Source organism: Dendrobates tinctorius, unplaced genomic scaffold, assembly GCF_039654945.1.
Source record: "Dendrobates tinctorius isolate UK_male_01 unplaced genomic scaffold, ASM3965494v1 ptg000250l, whole genome shotgun sequence".
Taxonomy (NCBI): Eukaryota; Metazoa; Chordata; class Amphibia; order Anura; family Dendrobatidae; genus Dendrobates; species Dendrobates tinctorius.
This window is the reverse complement of record NW_027361917.1, coordinates 36086287-36110825: the sequence shown is the minus strand read 5'-3', so window position 1 is coordinate 36110825 and position 24539 is coordinate 36086287. Positions and strand designations below refer to the sequence as shown.

General features: G+C 41.8%; 1 protein-coding gene across 2 annotated transcripts in view; it reads left to right on the top strand.

The window, feature by feature from the left end:
* TTC27 (tetratricopeptide repeat domain 27) overlaps positions 1-24539 on the top strand; it is a 635517-nt gene that overhangs the window by 373931 nt on the left and 237047 nt on the right. For both annotated transcript variants that reach the window (XM_073557610.1, XM_073557609.1), the window contains one exon: positions 10862-10975. In XM_073557610.1, coding sequence (XP_073413711.1) covers positions 10862-10975 — 114 coding nt within the window. The remainder of the gene's footprint in view (positions 1-10861; positions 10976-24539) is intronic.

Genomic DNA, 24539 nt, shown 5'->3' with positions numbered 1-24539 from the left:
AAGGGATTGCCCACACCTGTCCATGAAATAGCCTTGGAGTCAATTGTCCAATTACTTTTGGTCCCTTTAAAAACAGGGTGGCACATGTTAAGGAGCTGAAACTCCTAAACCCTTCATCCAATTTTAATGTGGATACCCTCAAATGAAAGCTGAAAGTCTGAACTTCAACTGCATTTGAATTGTTTTGTTTAAAATTCATTGTGGTAATGTCTAGAACCAATATTAGAAAAATGTTGTCTCTGTCCAAATATATATGGACCTAACTGTAAATGTGCCTCACGGCCCTCTCTCGTAGCTGAATGTGGCTCTCAAGGTCTGAAAGGTTGAGGACCTCTGACTTTAAATGTCCCATGCCACTACCACCAGGGAGCAAGATAAAAACAAGTTTATAAGAACTCTTCGAGTTTTAATGGCCCTCTTCACATTGTGTAATCAATGCTGTACTACACCTGTCAGTGCGGGATCCATTACATAATGGACATAAATGGCACCTGACTGGTCCAATTGACTATTATGTATTCTGTAAGGTTTCCCTGTGTCAATCATTTTACTGGAAAAAATAGCACATTATGCTTATTTCTGGTATATAAAATGGAATCTGAAACAGAGCCTCCTGTGTAGATGTGAACACAGCCTATAAACCTGTCATCAGCTTTCTATCCATATGGTGCACCTAAACTAGTAGATAATCAGCAAAGAAAAGAAAGGCAGATAATTAGACCTTGTTGCCATTTACAGAATCTGCTAAAATGGTCCACAATTTTGTTTAGTATTGGAAGTGTATAGCGGTTGTTCAAGAATAGAAAACAGCGTGTCTCTTGCCCTCTGGTTTGGTCTGATCCCTGTGCTCGCACTATCAGGGAGCGCTTAGTTTGAAACAGCGGCTCAACCATGTAACTGGTTCAAACTGTTACTTTTCATGAGCGCACCGCCACCAGGTAAACAGGAAACCCGGTAGGCTGGGGAGCGGTGCGCTCACTTCAAGGGAGATGGAACAAATATCAGTACCAGACCATGTTCCACTTTGCTGCACGTTGTTTGAATGAAATGGATCTTAGTTGCTTTGACTTTGTGTTACAACCTCAGTTTGTCTTACAATCCCCAATTGTGGTAGATAGCGTCTACTAAAGCCAAAATGCAATTAATGAGCATTGGCTCCGGCTATGAATGTGTGTGGCACATCCAATTTCATAGCTCTTTACAAAAGACACAGCTTTTAACCTTTTGTGTTTTTTTTTAATTCAGTCTTTGATACCAAGGGGATAAAGCAATTAATGTGAATAGAACGTCGATCGTGTTGGTTAATGGATGTTCTCTGTATTGTCAGTGTTAAATCAGGGGAATTTGCTGTTTTCACCAAAAAAACAAGCTCCTCTGCTTAACTTCTCATTGCCATAATGTGTACTGGGGAAGATTTCTCTTAGTCATTTTAGGGTGAAGTACAAGAATAGGAAATCATCCAGCTAAGTAGGAAAAGGAGAATATTTGATGGTTAGCAATATTTAGACTGCATCTATCCATGCTAAATATATTCTTATCTGATGTAAAGTATAAAAGGAGTTTTACAATCCATAGGTCACATGCCTTTTAACAAATCACTGAACGTAAAGGGGTAGTTCTCTTTCAATTAAGTTTCCTTCATGACAGCAGTTTGTTATAAAACAGCAAACTTTTCTGCGCTCACCTTCCCCAGATCCACCTTCAATTCTCCGGCACTCCTCCCTTGCTGGTCACTAACCACCGCAGCAGCCAATCACGGAGCTCAACGGCTCTGCCAGTGTAGATGCTGAGCTCACTGGTTGGTTGTCAGTGTGATGTCAGACTCTTCAGGCATCAGGAGCAGTGGCAGAAACTCACTGGTGGACTTGGGGAAGTGGAGTACAGCACGGTTTGTTTTATACCAAACTGCTGAGATAGTAGAAACTTAATTGAAAGGGAACAAACTCTTAAATTGTCACATACAATTATATATATATATATATATATATATATATATATATATACACACACACACTGGATGTCATCGCTTCATAACTTACAGGGTACTATTTCCATATTTCAGAAATTTCTGGCAAAAAATATATACAAAATCCCAGAAAATCCCTTTGATACATATTTCCAACTAATTACAAAATCTTGTAAATACGTTACAAGTAATTTTTGTTTCAATTAAATTCGTCACAAAATTACATCCTATAGTTAGCTCTGGTACAGAACGCGATACTTCTTGCAGAAATATAATTTTAGGCTCTTTTGTATCAACCAGCTTTGCAGAAATGAAAGTGAATGTAAGATACTTTGTAATTTGCTTTAATCTTTTCTTCACTTGTTCTCTACTTCTTCCGCTTTATTTTCATTTGTGACCTATAAGGTTACAAGCAAGTGTTGTTTGTTTTTTTCTACAAGTTGTAAATGGAATGCTGGGAACAGTGGTGTAAAGAGGGATTCCAGTCTCTGTGGTTATATCCTGTGAAAAACATCTGTTTGATGCGGGCCTTCTCCTTAGACATATTTTCAACATGCTGCAGGTATAGGTCGTACAGTGGTGACATTTGGCTAGGTTAGCCTCTTTCTTCTGCTCCGTGCTGAGCAGTGCATAGGGGTTTCCATCTAATTCCCTGAAAATTGTGATTCAGACGGAAGCCCTGATGGAGCCATAATGGAGTATAGTGGGGCAGATAAACACTGCAAGACAGTAGGCCAAGCGGAGTCCAAGTGCCCCATCATACTGAAAGGCCCATTCAGCAGTCTCTATCTGTATCCAATTTTTGGGGTTCTATCCTGAAACCAAGACACAGTGCTCAACATAGAGCAATGAATAAATGTGAGCCAAGTCCACCAATGACGTCACTCAAGGAATGAAGTAGCGGATATTTCCTCCTACAGGGGTTTATAAATTTAGTGTAGGCAAGAAGAACAGATTTGTCAGCTTACCAATGAATATAAGAACCATGCTGCTCATTCAGTCCTGAAGGTGGAAAAAACAGTTCTGTTTTAATTTTAAGCAATAAACATCCAGTTAAAGAGAACCTGTCATGTCTCTAAACACCATTAGGCCTCCTTCATACGTCCATATTAAACACATACATGGAAAAAATGTACCGATGTCATCAGTGTTTTATTTCAGTGTGTCCGTTTTTACCATCGTTGTGTCATCCGGGTGTCCATTTTTACCATCAGTTTGTCTCCAATGTGTCCATTTTTTTTCAGTCAAGACGGGGTGCAGATTGTACATTAATGAGAAAAAAGAGCTTTTTTGCATTTACCAAATGGCTGCAATGAAACAAAGAGTGAAAAATTTAAAGGGGTCTGGATACTTTCCGTACCCACTGTAGCACTGTGTATTTACAATTGCTCATTTTGCCCTTCTACCCAACTAATTCTTCTGTTTTCCATTAGGTCTATGACGTCACATGATTAAAAGCTGAATAGCTGACCCTTTCTAAGCTCTATGTAGAAACAGGAGGTCAATTTTCCCTGTATGAGTCATGAAACGCTGCAAAACTCCCTATTGGGGAGGAAAGGAGCAGTTGGGTCGGGAGTTGAAGAGGGAAATGATTTTTGAAAGGACGAGGGTGCCTGTTTCTACACAGAGCAGAGAAAAGAGAAGAATTAGCTGGGTAAAAGGGCAAAATGAACACATTTTATAGACACAGTGCTATATAATACCGTTTATTCAAATATATTAAGAGGAAAATATCTTTGATGGGAAAGCGTCTGTAAAACACGATCCTAGGGTCATTTTCCACGTGGTGAAAATCCAAAGCATGCAGGTGAGATTTGTTCAAATTGTGAGGCAGTGACCGGTGTCACAGGTAGGGGGCGCTGTTTATTCTCCCTAGGATGCACACAGAGAGATATGGAGGCTATGAGAGTGCATTGCAGTCACGGACGTAGCTGTGATTTCAATGCACACTAAAAATAAATGTTAGTCTTGGGCATGATAATTTTGGGAAAACCTGCTCTGGGGTTTTTGTATTTTGAAACAGACTACAGGATGGTAGTCGTGCAGTCCGTTTCATGCCAGGCCCGGGTTTTCCATGTGGCTGAAGGCCACAGATCCCAGTTAAAATCCCAGCAGTAAAGGGTTTTGGTGTGTGATATCAGAGTGCCGTTTGCATGGTGTAAAACAGACAAGCTCTGCAAGAGCACAGCCTGTGTGAGAGTAACACAGAGCCCAGCAGAGTGAACTCCTGGCACCCACAGCGTACACAGGGGTGCAGTCGCCCACTTCAACTGGTCTAGCAGGTGGACTGGCATGTTTACTTGGCTGTAATCCAGAAGATATGGAGGATATTTGGTGCTGTGTTGATATGAGTTGGACATTAATGGTGTGAAATAACCGCATTAAAGAGACTTTGTGTTTGGCACTTTATTGGGTCACTGCCTGTCTATCACACTGCACCAACCCTGCTGCACTACAAAATCTATATTTATTTGGCTATTACTATAATCCACTGTGGATTGTCCATGTGCAAATCTCAGAGGAAAGTCTACAAGGTCTCCCTTCTATGTGGGCAGTTAGGGTATATGCACACATGTGTGAACATAGCAAGTTTTTCAGAAGGATAACACTTCAGGACATGACAGCCTCTTTTGACCTTAATTGTCTTACGTGGTATTTTTTTTTGTTCGTTTTTGCAACATCTTTTGTCTCTTTTTTTTTAAACTTTTATTGAATAAACGAGTGAGTGGCTTCCAAGCATAAATAGCTTGAAGATTGGTCAGGTGACTTTGGAAACCTGAAGCAGTTAAAAGAAGATTAAAAGACTGAACATGTGCACAGCAAGTCATTTATTTTATGCACAATGCATATGTTCATTCTTTTAGTATGTATGTAGTGCCTTTTATTAGCGAATTATGGAGCATACCCGGTTATAAATATCATTGGGTGCGCCCCCAATTGCATCATAAAATAGAAGTAAAACGGATGCTTTCTGCGCTGCACCGAATGTCCACAAGGAAGTGGGGCCATGAGTTTTGGGACGTTATGTTACCCAGCTTTCTATAGACTCTGAATGGCAAAGAAATTGGCATTGTGATGTAGTGTTACCCTCCAACTATTCTACTCACGGAAGGTCTACATTAGTTCTTTTCATGAACCAGGAAATTCAAGGTGAGCAAAACTGTAGGCTTCATTCGGCCTTGGGAGTGCTGCACAAAAATAGCAAATTTTCCCTTTTTAATGAAATAGCCAGGTAATAAAATGAGAATATTTGAGGGTTCCCCATATTTAGGCTGACTGTTGTTCTGCAGCATAATATGCCATAATTGTAAGTGTAGGATGAATTCTTTTTTATACAAGGACACAGAAGGATAATAATAAGGTGATACCAAGGTTCTGGAGACGCGACTGCTGCCTTTTGTTAGAAGCATTCTTATTCCATAGCTCCAAACTGATGGGAGGACGGTTTAAGGAATTGGCCTCTGACTTTCTCCCATTTAATGGTTGATATGCAGTTTGCATGTTTTTGTAACTGTACAAGAAAGAAAGGGAGATGTTAATGAGCGGCAGATAAGGGGTGCACTTTTTTAAACCCTCGCTTTCAGCCTGTAGTACGCATAGTCTGAGCTGCTGTATCCCCAAAAGAAAGAATAGACGGGGATCGTGAATTTTCATGAGTTGTGGCCACTTTTTCACCCTGCAATTGACATGTGTCAGGATGTGGGAGGAGACAATGCTTTGTGAGTGGAGTCCTGTCTTGGAAACATTGTGTTATCCTTTGTAATGGATTACTGTACATCACATTGATCAGTCAAATGAGAGCCCACCATTGTAATTACCTCCCAGTTAGACCATCATATCGTTATAGCCAAACCAATACAAAGCGCCTTGTAATATAGGCAGCTCCCTACATGTGAGTGTAAACCCCGGAGAATCATGGCTTCTAAATGTTCACAGCTTTTTGTGTATCCGATAATATACAATATATTTCAGCTGGGGAGACACAAATCATTATGATACAGTATATCTGTTACAAATTAAGTGCCAACAGATCTGCTGGTGCCACCATGATTGTCCAGCTCCAGTTATAAGAACAATGGGTGCCATGTCACAGAAATGTATCCATAGAAGCCCTATCGCCTCTATACAGCATCTGATTTAGCTTTACACTTTTGTTATGTTGGATTCTTATTAAACCAGAGCCTTGTGAAAATATAGTAAGATCCATGCCCATAATCACCTGACTTTAATGTAAAAAAAGATAATTTTTCATCTTAATTGGCACCTGTATTTTTACATCTACGGTATATGACATGTGTTTTTATACATCAGCAATAATTAAAATTTACAAGATCAAATACAGGTTCCTATGTTAAAGGGGTTGTCTACTACTTGGACAACCACTTCTCAATCCGTGTGCTTTCCCCCAGTAAAATAATATCACATATACACACGTTGAAAAAATTATTGGTACCCCTCGTTTAATGACAGAAAAACCCACAATGGTCACAGAAATAACTTGAATCTGACAATAGTAATAAATCAAAAATCTATGAAAATGAACAAATGAAAGTCAGACATTGCTTTTCAACCATGATTCCATAGAATGATTAAAAAAAATAAAACTCATGAAAGAGGCCCGGACAGAAATGATGGTACCCCTGAAAATAATGTGCCAAAAGGGACATGTTAAATCAAGGTGTGTCCACTAATTAGCATCACAGGTGTCTACAATCTTGGAATCAGTGAGTGGGACTGTATAGAGGGCTGCAGATGCTCACTGTGCTGTTTGGTTACATGGTGTGTATCACACTCAACATGGACCAGAGGAAGCGAAGAGTTGTCTCAGGAGATTATAATGAAAATTATAGACAAACATGTTAAAAGATAAAAGTTATAAGACCATCTCTATTAGCTTGATGTTCCTGTGACTACAGTTGCACATATTATTCAGAAATTTAAGCTCCATGGGACTGTAGCCAACCTCCCTGGACGTGGCCGCAGGAGGAAAATTGATGACAAATCAAAGAGACAGATAATAGAATAGCAGCAAAAGAGCCCAGAAAAACTTCTAAACAAATTAAAGGTGAACTTCAAGCTCAAGGAACATCATTGTCAGATCGCACCATCCATCGTTGTATGAGCCAAAGTGTACTTCATGGGGGACGACCCCATGAAAAAAAAATCATCAAAAAGCCAGACTGGAAATTGCCAAACTACATGTTGACAAACCACAAAGCCTCTGGCAGAATGTCCTATGGACAGATGAGAGAAATATGTAATTTTTGGGCAAGGCACATCAGCTCTATGTTCACAGACGGAAAAATGAAGCATATCAAGAAAAGAACACTGTCCCTACTGTGAAACATGGAGGAGGCTCTGTTATGTTCTGGGGCTGCTTTGCTGCATCTGGCACAGGGTGTCTAGAATCTGTGCAGGGTACAATGAAATCTCAAGAAAATCAAGGGATTCTAGAGAGAAATGTGCTGCCCAGTGTCAGAAAGCTTGGTCTCAGTCGCAGGTCATGGGTCTTGCAACAGGATAATGACCCAAAACACACTGCTAAAAACACCAAGAATGGCTTAGAGGAAAACATTGGACTATTCTTCTGTGAGCCCTGACCTAAATCCTATTGAGCATCTTTGGAAAGAGCTGAAACATGCCGTCTTGAAAAGGCAACCTTCAAACACGAGACAACTGCAGCAGTTTTCTCTTGTGGAGTGGGCCAAAATACCTGTCGAGAGGTGCAGAAGTCTCATTGACAGTTACAGGAATAATTTGATTGCAGTGATTGCCTCTAAAGATTGTGCATTAAAATATTAAGTTAAGGGTACCATCAGTTCTGTGGAAGCATGGTTGAAAAGCAATGTCTGACTTTCATTTGTTTATTTTCATAGATTTTTGATTTATTACTTTTGTCAGATTCAAGTTATTTCTGTGACCAGTGTGGGTTTTTCTGTCATTAAACGAGGGGTACCAACAATTTTGACCACATGTATACTACCTCCGGTGCTGACGCCAGTGTCAAGACTGTCTTTCCTGAGCCTCGTGGACATTGTTACATCATGCGATTCCTGTGACCAATCAGCAGCTGTTTCACTCTCCTCACCTTCAGACGTATCAATACACTTGGAAGAGGAAAGGGAAACAACACTCGCCTCCTCAAGTTGTCTTTTGTCATTTACGCCTTAGGGGAGACCATGCTGACACCACTGGAACAGTGACAGTACCGAAGGTGAGTACAAGTCTTATTCTTTTACTGGCCAAACATACGGATTGAGAATAGGTTGTCCGAGTAGTGGATGACCCCTTTAAAGAATTGCAACTTATCCTTACAAATTGGATACTATATGGATGATCTATATGGGATCCGATTTATTTTTTTAATTTTTTTTGCACCCACAAACTTGAATAGGTGCGTTTCATCTGAAATGTGGAACAGTCTAGTGCATGCTGCAATTTTTTTTTCACGGAGCTATTCAGTCACCTGAACAACCTCAGTTGAATAACACTGGTCCGAGTGCTTCCAGTTTTTTTTCATGGTGAGTACCTGGACCAGAAATATCGTTTTGGGTACTTAGACTAAAATTGGACATAGTCTTTGAACAAGAATGGCATTGCTTCTATAATGTGAGTAGACACTTCTTCTGTTCCCACACAGCCGCCCTATATGGATTGTCCAGCAACATTTTCCCATCCATTGGTCGCACAACCACTTTTAATATACAGGGTGGGCCATTTATATGGATACACCTAAATAAAATGGGAATGGTTGGTGACCCAGATCGGCGCCCTGAATTTGCAGAATGGGCAAAACAAAAATTGGAACAGGACCCTCAGTTTACACAGAACATTATGTTCAGTGATGAGGCAAACTTTTTGGGGTGGGCCATTTATATGGATACACCCAACTAAAATGGGAATGGTGACAGTTTTCTTGCGTAGGATGTTTTGCATTGAAATCTGCTGCAATGACCCGGGTCCTGCGTTCACCAGACATCAACACAATTTCTATCCGCTCCTCACATGTTAACCTTTGCGACATGTCAACGGCTGTAAACAAAAGAAACTTGTAAATAACTCATGAAAGAATAAAGTTACATTAAAACCAAGCACACTATTGTTTTTCTTGTGAAATTCGCAATAAGTTTGATGTGCCACATGACCCTCTTCCCATTGAAAAAAAATAAAGTTGGATCCAAAATGGCCAACTTCAAAAATTTTCCCCCTCCCATATACTAATGTGCTACAAACAGGAAGTTGATATCACCAACCATTCCCATTTTATTTAGGTGTATCCATATAAATGGCCCACCCTGTAGATGCTGCTGCCTGCTGGGTGGTATTTTCGCTGACGCACCGGTCCAATTGCCAGTGTGCGGTCTGTATTCTGTAGGATCTGTTTGGAATTTTCATCCAGATTTTTGACTGTTTTTCCCAGTTTCTGTATCTCGCAGCATAGAGTTACATCACTTTACGCTTAATCTCAGATCAGGTGGGAGCTTATGTCTGTACCATTATGGCTTTACAAGCCATTTTAATAAATAGTGTTTTTGGAGTTTAGTCTTTCTTGTTAATTCAGTATCAAATGTGTACATCTCGAAGGCTGTGTTCACACGTTGCGTTTTTTTCACGGATTTACCAAAAAATCTGCACAAAAAAATGCTTAAAAGAAGCTTCCCATTCGTTTTAATGCATTTTGCACTTTTTGTGCATATTGATGCGTTTTTTTCCGCAAAAAAAAGCAGCATGCTCTTTAATTTTTAGGTAAATTCCGCATTTCTGGCTATTTTCTGTGTGTCTGGGGACGCAGAAATTATCTGCATACGTGTGCACATAGCCCAAGAAAAGCTTAGTTGTCGTCGGACGATCCCTTTCATTCCTTTTCCAGATTTTGAAATCGTCTTAGAAGGACAAATAAAAATGGCTCTTAGTGAAAGACCACCACTTTTGAGTTGGATTAGGCTTTTCCCATTCAGATTTGCAGTTGCAGTTATTACATGGGGACCGGAGCCCTGAGTGATGCCTCCGGATTGATGCCTTTCTTCCATCTTTCCTATCTGTGCCCATTACTGAATTGCATCTCGGTACTCTGAAACTGATGTCACTTTCTAGTTTTATGCGTTGAACATTTTCTTTTTCTTGTGAGCGTAAAATGATGTTGTGTTAGTAGATGACTTTTTTGTCCCATGGGAATTTCTGTAGTAAAAAGCTGTTGATAGCCTGGGAAGGGCAGTGGATATCCCGAGCCGAATACACCCACCGAACAGGAACCCAAGAGCTGCCAACATTCCCTGCCCACAGATGAGTCCGATAAACGGAAAGCCAATAAATTACATTCCTGACTCAGTCGGTCAGTTTTAAAGCTACATAGCCTTTTTCGTGTATTGGATGTTAACCATTTCATCACCATTGTGTTTTCTGCCTGAATAACCAGATGCCATTACCAGACCCATGTTTGCAGCTGCACATCCCATTCCAAAAGCAGGTCTAATGATGAGATCTAACAGCTTCAGCCTCCATGTTTCTGTTCTCAGTCTCGATCATGCTCATGTTTGTGGCTGTAGTTCACACCGGCCGTAGGCGGAGTACACGGCAGCTACAATGAGCATTCCTCCGTGCAATGACTACTGCACCCTTTGCACCCTGATGTCAGCTTATAGTGAACATGTCTTATAATAAGGACTCTATGCACAATTCATGCTGATTATTTTATTCCATGCAGTGCTTATTTTATATATTTTCTGGGGTTTTTTGCATTGTATTTATTGGCTGATTAATAATTTAGTTTGCACAAAATTCTATACGCTCAATAAAATCTGAAACTAAGTGTAGTGTCATATATGAGCATAATTTGTGTTTAATCGCTCTCTATTTAGTCAGTATCATACTTGTAATTATCTTCTTTGATTTCAGTGTTTGCTTTCTCAACCCAAATTTTGGGCCATCCAGACATCTGCATTAATACTGAGGACCAAATTAGAGAAGGGAAGTTCCAGACGCGTGGAACGTGCAATGCTGCAAACGCAGGTAAGAGCGATCCTCTATTACATATGGCTGTTATATAGTCATGCCTGGCTATAGACCTTCAGCAGTACTTTTTGCCCCTTTCCTTAAAGGGGTTGTCCGGGCTTTTCACATAATCTCAGTAGATATCTGGGCTGCAGAATTATGACAATAAGTAATTTACTTTCTGTCACTAGTTTGCACGCTTTTCTAGATATTCTGAACAGAACGTCCAAGGGGGGGGGGTGTTATGGCATTGAAATGAGAACTAGTAACCTCCTACTCGACTCCAAACCTGCCCTCTATAGCAACAACCCCACCCTCCATAGCTACAGGCCCTCCCGGTCCACATGAAGAAGCCCTCATCACACAGTAACAAATCCTCCCCCTCTAGCAGCCTCAGTGCAGAGAGCAGCTGCTCCTCCCCCAGACACACACTGAAATCTATGGAAAGTGAAACTAGTGAGGAAGGAAAATCGTCCTGTATTCTGGGCCACTCCATGATTACAATACATAACTCATTATCAGTAATTCCTTCCCTCACTGTCCCAGGCTGCTGGCAGCAGTGAGAACAGACTGTGTGATGGCCAGTGATGGGGGTCTGCAGCTTCTAATCTGCACAGGGGATGGCAGTCACTGATATAATCTGTTGTGTGACAAAGCCTCTGCTGTGTGAATGAGACAGCTCTGTGTCACTGATGTCTTCACACAGCAGCAGATTTGGTGCAGTGTATGTTTGAGCACTGTGTCTCTAATGACACAAATACTGATGGGAGCAGCCTGTCCAATCAGCAGCTGTAACAGTGTGAAGTGTTGGGGGGTGTATGTATGTATTGTGCTGCTTTCACAAATACAGGATCACTGCTGTGTTCTTTCCAATGCTGTAATAATGATAAAGATGAGTGCTGGTGCAGTTTACTGCCAATGAGTGGGCAGTGGGTGGTGCTGGTCACTGGAGCCTGCTGGGAGTTTGGTGGAGCTTCACACATACACTGCACCAAATCTGCTTCTGGTTGAAGACATCAGTGACACAGAGCTGTCTCATTCACACAGCAGAGACTTTGTCACACAACAGATTACATCAGTGACTGCGATCCCCTGTGCAGATTAGAAGCTGCAGACCCCCATCACTGGCCATCACACAGTCTGTTCTCACTGCTGCCCGCCGCCTGGGACAGTGAGGGAAGGAATTACTGATAATGAGTTATGTATTGTAATCATGGAGTGGCCCATAATACCGGACGATTTTCCCTCCTCACTAGTTTCACTTTCCATAGATAACTGTTCAGTGTGTGTCTGGGGGAGGAGCAGCTCTCTGCAGTGATGCTGCTGGAGGGGAAGAATTCATTACTGCGTGATGAGGGCTGCTTCATGTGGACGGGGAGGGCCTGTAGCTATGGAGGGTGGGGTTGTTGCTATAGAGGGCATGTTTGGAGTAGAGTAGGAGGTTACGACTAGTTCTCATTTCAATGCCATAACACCCCCCCCTCCTTGGACGTTCTGTTCAGAATATCTAGAAAACCGTGCAAACTGGTGACAGAGAGTAAATTACTTATTGTCATAATTCTGCAGCCCAGATATGTACTGAGATTATGTGAAAAGCCCAGACAACACATTTAACTGGGAATCTGTCACCAGGTATTTGCTGTCCCACCTGAGAGCAGCATGATGTAGGGGCATAGACTCTGAATCTAGCGATGTGTCAATGAGCAGTTTTGATAAAATCACTGTTTTGTCTGCTGCAGATCGATCAGCTCTCTGAATGCTGAGCTTTGTATAACTCCACTCCCAGCTTTCTGTATACTTTGTGCATAGGCAGGAAGCTGCCAGTTAGCAGTTGGGGGAGGTATACAAAGTACATGAAAATGGAAGACCGCATAGACCACACTAGATCTCCTGCTGATAAAACAGTGATTTTATCACACAGCAAGCAGCCCAGTAAGTGACACATCACTGGAATCTGAGTCTCTACCCCTAATGCCGGCCCTGGTAATAGCACTGTGCTCTGATTATTTCAGTTTTAAATGCCTTTTTGTTGTTGTTTCCCTTATATTTTATGTGTTTGTGTTGCGTTTTTAATGCATTTTTTAATGCAGAAATGATGTGATTCTACAACTGCATATTTTTCATGCATTTTTTCAGACTCCCCATTGCAGCCTGTAGGGTAAAAACACATAAACCCCCAAAGTTCCACAGCATCGTTCAATCACAGCCGCTTTGAACTCAATGTATGTTTTGCTCAACTTTTTATTGTAGCTAAATTATATTTATAAACGTTAACATGTTTTTTTAAAGGTCCTTTTCTAAGAAAAGGTTGATCTTTTGTATATACTTTTGAAGTTCAGCTAAATTACAGAGGTTGTCTCATCTTGATATATGGTAAGAGCTGCAAGCAACTTTGCAATTTACTTCTTATTGAGGGGGTTTTCTGGTTTCTGAAAGCACCATTCCTCTGGTTGCAGTTTGTGTAGAAAAAAGAAATAAACTGTGCTTTACTCGCCCGAGTCCAGCGCCGAATCTCTGACGCCATTCGCGGTGACTGCTATTGTCAGCAGCGCTGACGTCACTTCGAGAGCACTGCAGCCAACAACAATAGCCCAGCAGCTCTACATGAGTTGACGGCACGAACCGTTCAGAGCTGTTGTAATGACAGCGCTGCAGACAAGAAAAGACACCAGAAACAGTGATGGAGACTCAGTGCTAGACCTGGGGTGGAGACCTGGGGAGGGTGGATAAAGCAGAGTTTTTTAGTTTTGTTTTTTAAACAAACTGTGTAAAGGGGACAATGTTTTTCCAATTTTGGTAAAAAAAAAGACTAGGTTGTCACGAACATAGGGATTTTTAATTTTATAGTTTCCTGCTTATTACCTCAGTTACCACCCACTTATGCAACTATCAGTCATGGCCGAAGCAAGGAAGGAGGCAACAATTACAAGCTCTTTGCTATAGAGCTTGTAAGTTCTGCTCTGAAGTTGACTGGTTGCTGGATCCGGCGAGCTTCAGTGCCCCTATGCTCTTCTAATGCTGCAAAATCTAAGCTGTACGTGCTTGAAGCACCAGAGGGTACAACATTCTGCGAGCAGGGAAATGAAGTCCTCCTGAATAATGATCATGAAAATAACCCTTTAATGCCTGTCAATTTTGAAGGGTTTAGACAACCATCTATTGAATACGGGGGCCTCCTAATTCTTCCCAAACGTCAGATGTTAGGTGGCGGAAAGTTTCAGACAGAAGGCATATAACATGCCCAATCTTTCTAGCCTAATGTGAGATAAACCGCCACCAAAGGTTTGTAGAAGTGGGTTACTTCCGCCCCATTCTCCATGCAGAACACATACCTGCGCTATCAAGAGTGCATGTACATCGGGGACTCAAAAGAGATGGCTGTCGGCTGACTGCTCGCAGAGGTATATAATGTGTAGGGCCACCCTTAGCCTCTAAACAAGTTATCTAATACTGGCTGACAGCAACTAATGACAGCCTTTGCAGTGACCATACGGTTTGTTAACCAGGTTTTCACAGACATTAAAGCGAGCCTGGATTTTTCTAAGTAAACTACAGACACTGTCAGGATGCCGCTGTAATACTGATTAAAATGATGCATGGGTTGAAGAAATCCATCTTGTGGTTCTTGTGTAATCAGTGTTACAAGTTTTCAGTTAATGAGATGCCCGTGCTCCGGGCGGTGACTGTAGGCAAAGTCAAGCAAAGACCTGCCCACAGTCCGCCCCAAAGCACAAACAGTCTGTCTCTGCCTCTATGATGAGGAACATGTTTGTGGTTCGGGGCGGCCTGTGGGCAGGTCTTTCCTTGGTCTTACTTTGGTCTTTCCGGCCTACAGCAGGAAGATAAGAACCTGTCTACTGTCCCACCCCGGAGCCTGAGCATCTCATTAACTGAAAACTTGTAACACTGATTACACAAGAACTACAAGACAAATTTCTTCACCTCATGTATCATTTTAATCAGTGGCAACATGGCAGTGTCTGTAGTTTACTTGGCAAAATCCTGCTGGCAGGTTCGCATTAAATGATGCCATGTAAACAATTGTGTAGTTGCACATCTTCTACTACTCTGTATGTGATCATTGACAGTTGTCATTCTAGTTATCCTGCTCTGGTTCATAAAGAGAATTCAATAAGCAGAGCTGTAGATGTAGCCCAGAGACAACATTGACCTTCCTGCAGGAGGACAGATACAATCGGAATTTATAGGGTAATAGGAATTTTCTTAAATGAAAACACGCGATTATCATCGATAAGCGGTGGTGCGCAGCACATCCCTACGGATTGTGGCCTCTAGTTTGGCATGCCTCTTTCCTTGCCTCGAATTACTGCCTGCACCTAATATTTATCTTGCAGGTATTGATTTTGGATTGTAATTCTGTATTGTTTAGCGGATGTCCATCATGCGCCGCCCCACACCCTGTTTTTAATTTTCTGTAAGTATTTTGTTTTGTCTGGACATATCATTCCTGGCAAGCGAGCTGGGGTCTGTGTATAATAATATAATGCCTATTCATTGCTCTGTTCTGTAGATCGTATATTAGAAAGACTTGGCTTGGGTCCAGTGCGCTTTGAAAGCGTTACATTGTTCTGAGATTTGTTTCCAAGTCCTTTTTTCGTCAGCTTAGTGCCAGCGTCTATGCATTACTGCTCACTGTCTCTGCATGTACAAGTCAGACGCTCTTTGTCTTACTTACAGTGGAAACAAATGATTCCTCCCTGTAATTATTGAATGTAATCATATTATTTTCAGAGATGTGACAGGCGGAATTTCTGAGGCATTGTCATTACATGTGTGGTACAGAGGAATAATCTTTAGGCTCAATTAGCTAATGCTGACAGTATAGATGGATGTGGATGGAGGTTATTTCTCTGCTCGGCGCTGCCTCCTGTACTGGTAGACTGTAATCATCATTTGTTTCAATCACCGGTCTATACACATTTCTGTCCAGTATTAGTAACTAGTGGAATGATGAAGCTATGTTCACAGATTTTTAGGATTTTGCTTTGAGGATTTGGGGGCATGTCACAATGTAAAGGGTAACATTAAGGCTAAATTTGCAATAAAATCTTAACTTGCAGGAAAGAGGCTTTGCATGTTGCACTGAGGCATTGCTTTTGCATCAGATTTACATGTTAATCATGTACTCATGTGTGCTTCTACCTACTGTCCAGTAATAAACCGGCACAACTATATGTATATAAAACTGAATGTATGTATGTGTGTATCACCAACCAATCACGAAGCGTCTTTCATTTCGCCAGAGCTGTTCAAAAGAAGCTGAGTTGTGATTGGTTGCTATGAGCAACAGTTTTCCTTGCAACCAATCACTAAGCATCTCTCATTACACCAGAGCTGGTTAAAAGAAGCTGAGCTGTGATTGGTTGCTATGAGCAAGTTTTCTCACTTGACAACACCTCAGCAGACACTGACATGGTGGGAGAAATCTAGCATCCCTGGGAACATAAGCTCCCAGCCATTGTCTGCCCCACAGAAAGGAGCACAGAGCACTTTGGTTTTGACCCCAGGCCTCTCTTAAAGGATCCCCGGTATGGAAGTTAAAACCGTTCCACTCAGCTCTGCGGTTCTGACCCCAGGGTCTCTTAAAGGGATCATTGGTATGAAGTTAGGGCAAATCCACTCTGTGCTTTGGTACTGACCCCAGGCCTTTCTCAAAGGGATCTCCAGTATGGAAGTCAAGGCAAATCCATCCAGCGCTTTGGTACTGACCCCAGGCCTTTCTTAAAGGGATCCCCAATATGGATGTCAGGTCAAATCCACTCCGTGCTCTGATTCTCACCCCAGGCCTCTCTTAAAGGGATCTCCGGTATGGAAGTCAGGGCAATTGCCTTCAAATGCTCTGGTACTGACCCCAGGCTCTCTTAAAGGGATCTCCTGTATGCAAGTCAGGGCAAATCCACTCAGCGCTCTGGTACTGACCCCATGCTCTCTTAAAGGGATCCCCGGTATGGAAGTCAGGGCAAATCCACTCTGCGCTTTGTTACTGATCCCAGGCCTCTCTTAAAGGGATCTCTGGTATGGAAGTTAGGGTAAATCCCTCAGCGCTCTGATTCTCACCCCAGGCCTCTCTTAAAGGGATCCCTGGTATGGAAGTTAGGACCGTTCCACTCAGCGCTCTGGTTCGGACATGGAAAAAGGTTGTCCAGCTCCACGATGTAGTGAAAACAAATTTCTTTTATTCACTTCAATCGATACAGGGTAGAGGTTAAAATGCCAGCATAGAAGATATAGATGCTTGCGTTCTCAATGCGTTTCTGGTGTCTTAGTTACTATGCCCGGGCAGCGCCGGGCTCTTCAGCTAGTTAATAATAGCGCATACCTCTCTTTTCCGTTAATCTTTCAGAATAAGCTGTTGTGTGTACGTGAGGAATAACACTATTTAATGTTTTTTTTACATGACTTCTCTTCTCATGTGTTCCCTACAAATTTTCAGGTACTATACACAGGCAGTGCCTGCATAGAGTACATTATGCAGCAGTACTGAGCTTTGTGGCTGTGAATCCAGCACCAAAGGGAAATACATTTCCTGAAAACATCATCAAATTCTGTATGTGCCTAGTCTTTCACTGGGCTGAGTATTCCTCACCCCTCCTTCCACTCCTCTTTTTATAGGTTAAATATCCTTTTAAAAACTCTGACACATCATTGTGCTGACAGTCCATCTTGCTTTGACCAATATTGATGTGAGCTGTTTGATGGTGAGTCCAGGAGACAGAAGGGAGGGGAAGAAGTGGTTCATACATAGATAGAGATTCAGCCGACTCTGATGATAAGATATAATACAAATTTTATTGTACTAGTGATACATGTAAAGTGTGTAATTGACATTAGCAATTTACAGGAAAACTTTCATCTACCAATTCAAATCTAGTAGCCATTTAGTATTTGTCCAATGAGTGTACAATTTTTTATGTTTTCGATGCTCTCATTGCTAGGTTATCACACTAATATTGGCTACTGGATAAATATTGCATGTTACAATATTTTGCTCATTTCGATCCTATTAAGTGAATAAGACCCTATTCTCACATTAAGAATTTGATGGGGTTTTGACATGGACTGTACACTGAAATAAATATTCCCCATATAGTGTAAGTTAGGTAACTTTTTACACTCCTAAAACAAAATTTGAACTTGTAGATTGTGAGCCTTCGCGGGCAGGGTCCTCTCTCCTCCTGTACCAGTTATGACTTGTATTGCTTAACATTATTGTACTTGTTTTTATTATGTATACCCCTCCTTACATGTAAAGCGCCATGGAATAAATGGCGCTATAATAATAAATAATAATAATAATAACTAATCTTCCATGAATTTGTCCTGCAGATCCCATAGTAAATACAGTTATTTTGAAAATACTTAATGGTTGACTATTATTATTAAAAGATTTAGCTCTGATTGGCTCGATAGCAAAATCATCATCATCAGCAGCAGCTATGTATTTTCATTGTTAAAGGGAATCTGTCACTAGCTTTTCGCTATGTAATCCGGGAGCACCATGATGTAGTGGAAGAGACCTTGATTACAAGATGTGTCACTTACTGGGCTATGTTTCCAGGTAATACAAGATATATATTCACGCTACATACTAAAAAATAGCTGTAAAAAGAGCAAAAAGTAATACATTTTGCGAAACGTAACTGTACAGTTTTAATACTGTTGCACATTCTAACTAGTGCACCTTTTCTGGTCTGCTAGGGTTGTAATTGTAATTTTCTTTATGGCAGTCTTTGCCTCAGGTTTTTTTTTACCTTACAAGACTATAATGATTTGTGCTTCAATAAGCCTCATAACACTGTTGTGTATGGAAAAATTATTTACTTTACTCACTTCTATAACGCCATCATATTCCACAGTACTTTACAGACTTTATCATCGCTGTCCCCATTGGGGCTCACAATCTAGATTCCCCTCAGTATGTCTTTGGAGTGTGAGAGGAAACCTGAGAACCCGGAGGAAACCCATTTGGAGTACCGGCATTGTACTAGACTGCATTTGTTTAACTGGGCACCACCTATCCATCAGAATGGTTCTTCACATCCTCTTCCAACCTCCTTCATCAGCGAGTTTGCACAAATGGCATCTCTTTTTGCTTGATGTGTTCCCCAGGGCTGTGGAGTCGGTAAGCTATACCTCCAACTCCTCAATTTCCATGACACCGACTCCACCAAAATGGGCTCCGACTCCACAGCGCTGTCAGGGCTGTGGAGACAGTAAGCCAAACCTTCAACTCCGATTCCCCAATTTCCATGTCTCTGACTCCACCAAAATGGGCTCTGATTCCGACTCTACAGCCCTGGTTTTTCCGCAATTTCACAAGACATAAGAACTGGCCACGGCTAGTCTAGCACTGCTGATCATGTCTTGTCTCAGACTACTTGATTTTCCCATTCAATAGTGAAATCAATACTGAGACTGATCAGTGGGAAACGTAATTTGTTAATTTGATGCTGCACTCTAAGATCCATACAGTGAAGCTCCAATTGAGTAAATGTGGTCATCCAGGATATGCTACGTAGTTCAGTAGTTGTACCAGACTTGACTGGCGCATCCGTTATCACTAATAATACCAAGCCCAAGTACACACAATTGCAGATTGTCCATCACGGAATGTTCTGTGGTCCACCATCCATAAAGTCATGCCGTACACTCCTTAAAGCTTTTTGTTGACTTTTTGAAAGATTTCGTAAGAATTACTTTACCTCTGCAGATTTCTCACTCTGGATAGTGGGAAGCATTTCAGTGTCGGTTTGTGATGAAACCATAAAGTATGTGATTGTTGCGTAAAAATTTGGAGCATGTTGGAATAACTCTGGCCACTGCCAGACAGGGTATTGTTTGCTTTTGCTTTCACTCTGGATCCGGTCTTTATCCTAAATTGAAGTAAATAGGCAGTTCAGTTACATCCAGGTAATCTGAGGACGTGCATTCACTAGCAGAGTTATAAAATTCTTAGGAATGTAGCAGGAATAAAAATACCACTAAATATGTTGGCTGGATATCTATCATTAAGAACGGCTTTAGGAATTGTCAGTAAACCTGCTCGGTCTGTATGCCAGTGTAACTATTAGTCAAGTAACTTGGCACAAGGCAGGTCTTCAATCTTTTTATAAAGTAATGTCATTGTTAACAATGTAATGATATATAGCAGTAACCGTGATAGATAGCCATCATCTACCTCTAACAGCTGTGGGTGGAGTGGAGCTCCACCCATGGCTGTTAATCTGTTAAATGCCGCTGTCAATCTGTGACAGCGGCACTTACAGCACACTGATAGGTTGCGCACTGTTCTAAGTGCTCATGGGCACGCAAGTGACACGATTGTGGATGCTGATGGATTGGCATGTTGGTCAGGGGTCTGCTGAAGATTCTTGTGCATGTCATCATGTTACTTTGGTGAATCTCAGTTTGTCGCTGGCATTCATAGGTGACCATATATTTTTACTACAATCAGCAATACTGTGACATTACTGTGTATAGCACAAGCGATCAGACAATTGCAGGTTCAAGTCCCCAAAGGGGATTAACAAATACAGTGAAGAGTAAAAAATAAATATTTTAAAAAATATAAAAGTTGAAATCCACCCCTCTTTTCCCCCATTAAAAATTAAGAAATAAAAAATAAACATATTGCACATCGCTGCATTTTGTAAGAGTCTTATCTGTCAAAATATAAAATAAAGTAATCGAATCAGTAAATGGCATAATGAGAAAAAAATCAAAATGCCAGAATAACAATTTTTTGGCAGCCGCAACACAAAAAGATGTAATAATAGGTGATCAAAACATCGTATCTACACCAAAATGGTATCAATACAAAACGTCTGCTCAGGGCACCAAAACGAGCTCTCACACAGCTCCATATCCCGAAAATTGAAAAAGTTAAGGCTCTTGGAAAATAACCACACAAGCAATTTTTTTTTTTTTTTTTACCAATTTCTGAATTTTTTTTTCACCACTTAAAACGAAAGCTGTATATGTTTATCTGCATATTTGCGCTGACCTGGAGAATCACACTGCCAGGTAATTTTTATGGTAAAATGAATACTGTATATAAAAAAATAACAAAAAACAATTGTTGAATTGCTCTTTTTTTTATTTTGACGCACTTTGAGTTTTTTGCCCCTTTTCCAGTGCATCACATGATAAAATGGATGGTTTCATTCAAATGTACAACTCGTCCAGCAAAAAAAAGACCTTCACACGGCTATGTGGATGGAAAAATAAAAAATGTATGGCTCTTGGAATAATAGGGAGAGAAAAAAACAAAAGCGCAAAAATGATAAATCGCCCTTTCCTTAAGATCCTGTCAGAGGCTACTGATGGTCTGCAGCCTTCATTTTCCTGTTAGACACTGTAAGGCTGCAGTGCTCCTGGGACATCAGAAATGTTATGGATTTTTGGGGACACAGAAATTGGAACAGATGAGTGGCCTCGGACCAGAAGTACGTAAGATTTCCCTAATTTCATAGAAAACACTGGGGGCACGATTAGGGCTCTTTCAGACGTTGGTGATGATCAGTCTCGTGTCAGATTGCAAAGCACAGTCTGGCCACACATTTCCTGACCAGAGCATGACTGCTGCATGTATATTTATGAAGCTGTAATGCTCGGGTCACATGTGCGATCAGTCTGTGCATTGCGATCCAACATCAGACCGATTATCACGTCTTTAATTGAAGGCCAGACAGCAACCACTGTGTCTCCATTCTCGGCCATCTACATACACTATTACATACATACAAGTTTATAATATTGCAAAATGCAATCACATATATAAACATATACACATGTCCACAGCACGCCCTTATACACACATGTCCACAGCACGCCCTTATACACACATGTCCACAGCACGCCCTTATACACACATGTCCACAGCACGCCCTTATACACACATGTCCACAGCACTCCCTTATACACACATGTCCACAGCACGCCCTTATACACACATGTCCACAGCACTCCCTTATACACACATGTACACAGCACGCCCTTATACACACATGTCCACAGCACGCCCTTATACACACATGTCCACAGCACTCCCTTATACACACATGTCCACAGCACGCCCTTATACACACATGTCCACAGCACTCCCTTATACACACATGTCCACAGCACGCCCTTATACACACATGTCCACAGCACTCCCTTATACACACATGTACACAGCACGCCCTTATACACACATGTCCACAGCACGCCCTTATACACACATGTCCACAGCCCGTCCTTATACACACATGTCCACAGCACACCCTTATACACACATGTACACAGCACACCCTTATACACACATGTACACAGCACTCCCTTATACACACATATCCACAGCACGCCCTTATTCACACATGTCCACAGCACACTCTTATACACACATGTCCACTGCCCATCCTTATACACACATGTACACAGCACGCCCTTATACACACATGTCCACAGCCCGCCCTTATACACACATGTCCACAGCCCGTCCTTATACACATATGTCCACAGCACGCCCTTATACACACATGTACACAGCACATGTACACAGCATGCCCTTATACACACATGTCCACAGCACACTCTTATACACACATGTACACAGCACACTTTATACACACATGTCCATAGCACACCCTTATACAGACATATACACAGCACGCCCTTATACACACATGTACACAGCACTCCCTTATACACACATGTCCACAGCCCGTCCTTATACACATATGTCCACAGCACGCCCTTATACACACATGTACACAGCACATGTACACAGCATGCCCTTATACACACATGTCCACAGCACACTCTTATACACACATGTACACAGCACACTTTATACACACATGTCCATAGCACACCCTTATACAGACATATACACAGCACGCCCTTATACACACATGTACACAGCACAAACTCATACACACATGTCTACAGCACACCCTTATACACACATGTACACAGCACTCCCTTATACAGACATATACACAGCACGCCCTTATACACACATGTACACAGCACGCACTCATACACACATGTCCACAGCACACCCTTATACACACATGTACACAGCACGCCCTTATACACACATGTACACAGCACGCACTCATACACATATGTCCACAGCACACCCTTATACACACATGTACACAGCACATCCTTATACACACATGTACACAGCACACCCTTATACACACATGTACACAGCACTCCATTATACACACATGTACACAGCATACATTTATACACACATGTACACAGCACGCCCTTATACACACATATACACAGCACACCCTTATACACACATGTCCACAGCACACCCTTATACACACATGTACACAGCACGCCCTTATACACACATGTACACAGCACGCCCTTATACACACATGTACACAACAAGCCCTTATACACACATGTACACAGCACATGTACACAGCATGCCCTTATACACACATGTACACAGCACGCCCTTATACAGACATGTACACAGCACGCACTCATACACACATGTCCACAGCACTCCCTTATACACACATGTCCACAGCACGCCCTTATACACACATGTCTTCAGCACTCCCTTATACACACATGTCCACAGCACTCCCTTATACACACATGTCCACAGCACTCCCTTATACACACATGTACACAACAAGCCCTTATACACACATGTACACAGCACATGTACACAGCATGCCCTTATACACACATGTACACAGCACGCCCTTATACAGACATGTACACAGCACGCCCTTATACACACATGTACACAGCACGCACTCATACACACATGTCCACAGCACTCCCTTATACACACATGTCCACAGCACGCCCTTATACACACATGTCTACAGCACTCCCTTATACACACATGTCCACAGCACTCCCTTATACACACATGTCCACAGCACTCCCTTATACACACATGTCCATAGCACACCCTTATACAGACATATACACAGCACGCCCTTATACACACATGTACACAGCACAAACTCATACACACATGTCTACAGCACACCCTTATACACACATGTCCACAGCACTCCCTTATACACACATATCCACAGCATGCCCTTATTCACACATGTCCACAGCACACTCTTATACACACATGTCCACTGCCCATCCTTATACACACATGTACACAGCACGCCCTTATACACACATGTCCACAGCCCGCCCTTATACACACATGTCCACAGCCCGTCCTTATACACATATGTCCACAGCACGCCCTTATACACACATGTACACAGCACATGTACACAGCATGCCCTTATACACACATGTCCACAGCACGCCCTTATACACACATGTCCACAGCACACTCTTATACACACATGTACACAGCACACTTTATACACACATGTCCATAGCACACCCTTATACAGACATATACACAGCACGCCCTTATACACACATGTACACAGCACAAACTCATACACACATGTCTACAGCACACCCTTATACACACATGTACACAGCACTCCCTTATACAGACATATACACAGCTCGCCCTTATACACACATGTACACAGCACGCACTCATACACACATGTCCACA